The sequence below is a fragment of the Haplochromis burtoni genome, unplaced genomic scaffold (assembly GCF_018398535.1).
Source record: "Haplochromis burtoni strain Fernald_Lab_line unplaced genomic scaffold, NCSU_Asbu1 Contig_3491, whole genome shotgun sequence".
In the NCBI taxonomy this organism is placed as follows: Eukaryota; Metazoa; Chordata; class Actinopteri; order Cichliformes; family Cichlidae; genus Haplochromis; species Haplochromis burtoni.
In genome coordinates, this window is record NW_024585852.1 from 1 (window position 1) to 6,706 (window position 6,706).

The 6,706-nt window shown below is 40.3% G+C and overlaps 2 protein-coding genes across 2 annotated transcripts; both read right to left on the reverse strand.

Annotated features, from left to right (window-relative positions):
* Positions 1-155: 155 nt before the first annotated feature.
* Positions 156-2,544, reverse strand: chchd2 (coiled-coil-helix-coiled-coil-helix domain containing 2; the record flags this gene model as incomplete). The annotated part of the gene is given in 3 exon segments (XM_005953272.3): positions 156-327; positions 1,149-1,407; positions 2,369-2,544. Coding segments are annotated over 3 exon segments (481 nt in total), but the record flags the coding sequence as incomplete, so codon positions are not given.
* A 1,863-nt stretch (positions 2,545-4,407) lies between these two features.
* On the reverse strand, positions 4,408-5,071 carry LOC102293875 (protein FAM98B; the record flags this gene model as incomplete). The annotated part of the gene is given in 2 exon segments (XM_014331590.2): positions 4,408-4,814; positions 4,925-5,071. Coding segments are annotated over 2 exon segments (303 nt in total), but the record flags the coding sequence as incomplete, so codon positions are not given.
* Positions 5,072-6,706: the final 1,635 nt, after the last annotated feature.

Genomic DNA, 6,706 nt, shown 5'->3' on the forward strand with positions numbered 1-6,706 from the left:
AAAAAAATATCGAACCGTGACACCAAAGTATCGAACCGAACCGTGAATTTTGTGTATCGTTGCACCCCTACAAATTACTAATAATGATGAAAAGCAACGACTATAAGACAGAAAGCAGTCTCCATTTATACAAAGCCTGGACGTGTTTCACTCACCATTAGCAAACCTGCACTGTTTGAGCACCTCACTGAAGCCCTCGCAGAGCTTGAGGTCGCTCTGGTTTTGGGCACACTCGACGAACTGCCTGAGCTCATAGGAGCAGGCCTGCTGCTGCTGCTGCTGCTGAGGGGCCCCCTGCTGATACACAGGCTGGGCCTGGTATGGCTCCTAATACACACAAGGCAGAGGATTAAATCATGTGTGTGACAAAGATCAAAACAGAGTTTAACATGTCAGAACAAGCTTCAGTTTTGTATCACAAAGATGGAATATCTTCCATTAATGACACAAAGTAAATCTATTTACACATCTATCGATAAAAATGCTGAAATATCTAAAACTGCGATCCTCAAACTGCTCAAGAGCGTGTGGTTTCCAAGTCCTTTTTGTCATAAAGAAAAGCAGAGTAAATGATTGGTCATCACTCATATCTTAAAATCTACTATGAATGCATAAAGATAATAGTGATGTACTGGGTTCAGGGTTAATGAGACAAACATCATTATGCATATTTCCCTGCACTTGTGTGAATGTAAATAAACCACGTTTGACCTTTGGACTTTTGTTTTGGTTATAAACGCCCCAAATATTTTTCATAACTGATGTTTACCTTCAGCAGCAGCTGTGTCTGTATTTTCAAATTAAACTTATCACATGTGTAAACATAAAAAAAACCAAAAAACAAACCCAGATTGAGCAGAGGGAGTAATTCATCTTTAATCAACCAGCACTGATTACACTCAGGAGTCTTAATGAAAGCAAGATGATTCCTTCACTGCTTTTAGTTAAAAGTCTCAATTTTCATCATATTGTTTCCATCTGGCTGTTATACTGAACTACCACAGTGCATGTAACTCCATGCGTTACATAAAATGTGGTGTTTGTTTTTCACCTGCTCCACGTTGCAGAGGCCCTGCATACTGTGTCTCAGACACCCTAATCTTCCTTGAAACTGTTCCAGTCCTGTGGCTGGCTAAACCTGGGCTTACCTGGTATGTGACGTCAGGCCTGGCAGGCTCTGAGTGTCCTCCGCTGAAACCTCCAGTCATGGCGTGACCGATTGTGTGGCCTACCGCCGAGCCTACTGCTACCCCAGCGGCTGTAGACGCCATCTGGGCAAACATACCCGGCTGCCTGGGCGCTGCGGCTGGCGTGCCGACAGCGGACGGAGGCGCCTGCATCGGAGCCGGGGCGTAGGAGGGAGGGGGAGCAGCCCGGGCCATAGGTGGAGGGGATGGTGGAGCCCGGCTGTAACAAAAACGTTTTGTTAAGAACTTTTTTTAGCAACTTTACCAAACACAATCAAAAACAGATATGAGCTGACATCTGTTATTCCAGCTATTACTCTGAATCACAGCAAAGGTTTATGAAAGTTTGGATAAAGGTGAAGCTCTGATTCAGAGAATATCTCCACACTAGTAAGACAACAAAGAGCTACTTTCAGCTGATCACTTATTCACAAGCGAGAATAATATTCAGATGCTCTTCTTGATGCAACCACAAAGGGATTTGTGTCTCCTCCTGGGATCTGTTCTTCACTTGCTAAGAAAAAGTGTTATCGCGTAGCTGGATAAAGTAAGCCCACCTGTGTTCAAAGTGAACTTTAAACAACATGTCACTGTGGAAAATAATCAGTCTTTCCCTAAGCAGCTTGGCCTTGCAGGTGGAGACATTGGTACAAATTATTAAGCACCAAGAGTCAAATGTGTTCTTGCAATTCTTAGTTTCAGCTATATATTCAGCTTAGTTTCGGATATATTTAGTGAAAGAGAAATGAGGGCAAAGAGGGATTATTCTTCCCACAAGGAGAAGAGAAACAGAAATACTTCCAACCATTGTGCGACTTATTTCGTTATAACTCGGAAGAATAAAGTCTCAGTTTAGCTGCAGGTTAGAAGAAAGACTATAGAAGCTGATGCAACTCCACTGGCTTTGCTAGCATGTGGGGATTTGTACAGAGGAAACCACGATAAAGACAATGACCTTCATCATTTTCATAACACAGTAACTTTCTGAGCAATACCCAGATTAACCGGCAATTAAGCTTTAATTGAAATTATCCTTATAAGCTACTTGAAGCACTTCATGACCTGCACTTTCCTAGCTAACATACGGCACTATGACATTACCTAAACGTTAGCATTTGTGCTAACTAAAAATATCTACTCTACCTTTCTTTAACAAAAGGGAATTAAACCCTAAGTGTTACCTGGCTGGAGGGGACATCCTGGACGTCCGGCTTCTGCTTCCTCTCGGCATGTTGAACACTTAGGTAAGTTTACCTGCGGGTTTAAATAAATACACACTGACGCTGTCACGCCGCTTTATATTCAGCGACCTTTAGACAATCCGGAACTTTCCGCGTGTTACATCATTTGTCTCCCGAGTAACTTCCGGTGTGCAGGATACACAACAAGGACGATTCCGCCAGGTGAGTGTTGCGTAACGTATTACGTTGTTCACCTAAGCTAAAGGTTAGAATTGTTTTCTGTGCCATCAACAAAGTCTTAAACGGTTTTGCTTTATTCAATATTTGTTTAAAAAAATGAACTCCGGACTGCTTTTACTTGCAAGCTGTTTTTGATATTGTTATATAATATTATTCACGTGTAGGATCAAGGCCGTCTCACATTGTGCTTCATATCTATTTCTTTGTCCTTTAAACTGTGTATATATATATATGTATTTTTACCCACGAAATGCTGCATAAGGCTTATTCAGAACTTTAAATAAAAAGAAAAAAACACATTTGAACGCATGTGTGTCATAAAATAAGTTAATTATTGTTTGCATTTGATTTAGTTTCTCTAAATCAGATATCATCCATGAATCTTCAGGTCCCCTCTTGCCTGGTAATTCTATTTTCAATATCCACTAGCCCTCCTCTGCACATGTCCAAACCTTCTCAGCCTTGCGTCTCTAACTTTGTCTCCAGCTGCTGAACATGAGCTGTCCCTCTGAAACAATCTCGTCTGATCCTGTTAATTCTGGTTACTCCCAATTAAAATCGGAACTTCAACTCTGCCTGATATGTTGCGTCCATCAATGCAGAACGGTGGAAAGAAATAAGAAGCTCTTTAGCAAAGTATATATTTGCATCTTCCAGCCCTTTTCTCAAAACTTGTATGGTGTCCAATAACTGGAGATAATTTATCTGAATTTCAGGTGCAGGACCACACCTCATGCACTGGTATATGCCTCCAGCGCCACAAGCTGTTAGTACTCATTTTCATGCCCCACACTTCTCCCCTTTTCCCCCAATTCAGTCACTTCTCATTAGATCTGCCTGGGATCTGCAGCCAGTCCCCTCTGAGGCCGTTCCCAAACCACAGCTTCAATTTGTGCTTTCTCAATCTGCTGTTATCAAACTGAAATAAGGATGTGGTCCCAGCTTGTTAAAAGCAATTCATAATCTTAAATTGATCAAGATGTTCTTTGCATCAGCCGTTACTTCAGTATTCCTAGAATTCCTTTCTCATCCAATTTCAGACTTTAACCGCTTTCTCATGTTTTTTGGGGTTTTTTGAAAACTCAAGAGAAAGAATCAACAGAGAAGAATAGACAGATGTTAAAATAACCTTTCCTAAAGTTCACAGTTTCTAAAGTTTACTTAATCTAATCCATAACTATCTGCAGATTTCAGATGGTTGAGGGTGGAGTTTCAGATAATAAAACAATTGAAACTGTTGTTTATTAAACTGGTGTACAAGATCTTGAAATTATTTCAATACATCACTGTGGACTACTAGAACTTCTGGTCAAAATGAGCTTTACCTTAGCACAACTTTGGGTTTGGCAAGATCAAAATTAAACATTGAAACCAGTTTATTCCAAATATATTTAAGATAATTAATATTTGGATGATCTTTTCCTTGTTTAGGCAATTTAGACTTTGAAGTGGAAACACTGGCAATAGAGAGATGACTCAATGCTGTAACAAGGAGCTCTCTCAGGGGGAAGTGAGTCTTGGTTAATGTGTAACAATAAAACAACATTCTTAGATATTCAAAGTCACCTTTCAGTTTTTTAAGATGTAAGTGAGGCTTTTTCATTCCACATAAACATGTTTGCTATCTTGTGAAATCACCTAAAAAAGGCAAGGGGAACTCTTGTCTCCAAAATGTGAAGTGAGCATAAAATATTCATGCAATAATCCTTAAAAGATGCTTTATGTAAATTGAACAAAATACCAACAGATGTGTGTTTCAGAGGTTTATTCTTAAACAAACTTACTGATAAATGTGGAAAGCCAACATTTTACCAAAAGTCGCCACTTTTACCAAAATATCTGGTCATGTACCAGTACTTCATTGCTTTTATAGAAATGTACACAATCTGGTATGTGCATGACTTATAACTATAAATTATACACAGATTTATAACTACAAAATTATATATAGCACTTCCCAATCATAGTTTACCTCGCAACAAGGATTTCAATAAAGCAAAATGATCGCTTATTTCTTAAATTGATAAGTAAGGCCAAAAAGACGGACAAGTTAATCTTTTTTCCCTTTCTTCTTCTTATGCTTGTGAGATTGTCCACCTCCTCGTCCCCCTCTGTTGCCTTTCGAGCTTCTCCCTGTCCATGCTGGCATAGGAGGCTCAATTTCCCCAGGTCGTCCTCCTCTGTCTGGTACACTGCCCATCAACGTCTAGTGACACCAGAAAAAAAACAACAAAAAGAAAAAAGAAAATGCTTACGGTACTTAGCTGGAGTCAGAGGCATCTTCATTAAGGATCACAGACACGTTCATGATTGTACCTTGTAAACAGAGGTGCTTGTTCCAGCTTTGACCGGGTCAATGAAGGACTGATCCTCTCTGGCAGCGAGCAGCAGAGATGGAGACACTTGGGAAGAGCCGATGAGGGACGCAAGATTAGGCGCCGAAGCCAGCGCAGCACTGCGCTCCTGTAAATAAAGGATGGACTGAATGGAAATGTCTGATATTCATCTTCTGCGTCACCAGCACATGCTCTGACGATGGCCTAAAGCCGACTGACATAAAAGTAGTCTGTTGCAGTTCAGTCAGACCACACGATGTCAGTGTTGTCCTAATAACACCCTGATCTTGCAGACAGTAACAGACATATACTGTATATAAAAATTCAACATAGCCTATAGGTCTAAAGAGTGAAGTAAAACTACATTTTTTTCTCCTAATGGGAAATCCTGTTTGCAAGACAACATTAGACAAATGGGTTCTCACTAAATTTATGAACCTTCCTAATGAATTTATCATCTCAGTCAGCAGTTTTAAGTCCTATTTACTGCAGCATGGCATTGATTTTATCAATTACGGCACCAAGTAGGATTTTAAAAAAGAGAAAGATGATGAATCAGGGAATGCCTAACTTGCAATCACTCCTGCATGAACACACATCCACCCTCCTTCAGTTTGAAGATGAAAATGATGACAGTCAAAATCTCAGATTGAGGCTTCAGATGTGCTGCTCATCTTCTTTATTACATACACTCTACTTGTTACAGGTGTTAGAGAAGGCAGGGTTCTCATGCATTTTGGAGATATTTGATGCAGATGCAAATGAAGAACCGCCACTCATTTTGTGCATTAAATAAACTTCAGAGTGCTGCTAAGTGTCTTCACAAATGTTACTCTAACCTGGGTTTCTTCATTCTCAGTCACATTAAAGTGGACCTATTCCGTGCCATATTTTCTGTTGTATTAATTCTCATATTTAAACAGTCAAAGTTTGAATGAGGTAAGCATATGAACAAGTAATCCCTGCAAACTAAACATTTAGGCTTCAGACTACACTAAACGCTCAGTTTCAAACACTTCTTTACTACTCTTGCATTCAACTGATATCAGACGGTAAAGACACCCTTAAAATGGTCATCTCGTGGATACGTGCTGTATTCCATTTTCAGTGAGAAGTTGGAAATTTCAAGTTTGCAGCTGGAATTTTCAGCTAAAACCTTGAATCAAGTTGGACTTCCCACGGAAAAAGTCAGAGACATCACACCAACCCTACCTTTGTAATCCGAGGTGGCAGCGGTGAGAACTTGTAATCTTTACAACCAGTGTTCTGTATTTGTGACTGCTAAATAAACCATACACGTGGTACTGACCAGGCTCTCTGTGCTGAGGTGCCATTTTTAAGCACAGTAAATAAATGAATAATCATCATGTTATACTCCACACACTGCCTGGAAGCCTGCCATGGGGTTTACTTGGTACGAAATCACTCGCAGCTCCAAAATCTGACTTCCGATGTAAAAGCTCCACCTGCTGTTCAAAGCTTCTGTTTGCGAGGGGCACCCAAGTAGAAGAAATCTGCCTTATGCTTAATTTATGCTACCAAGGTTGTGTCGGTATTTGCCTCTGGAGACGGGTTTTTAAACCACCATTGCAATCGAACAAAATCTCAACTGTGCAGTGCCCCATGTGGAAGACACTGTGCATCAGTTAAATGCTGATTGGTTGAAAAGTGGGCCGGAATAAGGAACAGCAGAGTTCACCAGAAGTGGAAAAAATACATTATGAAAAGCTGAGGAAGGGGCTACAGTGCACACTTTTCATTG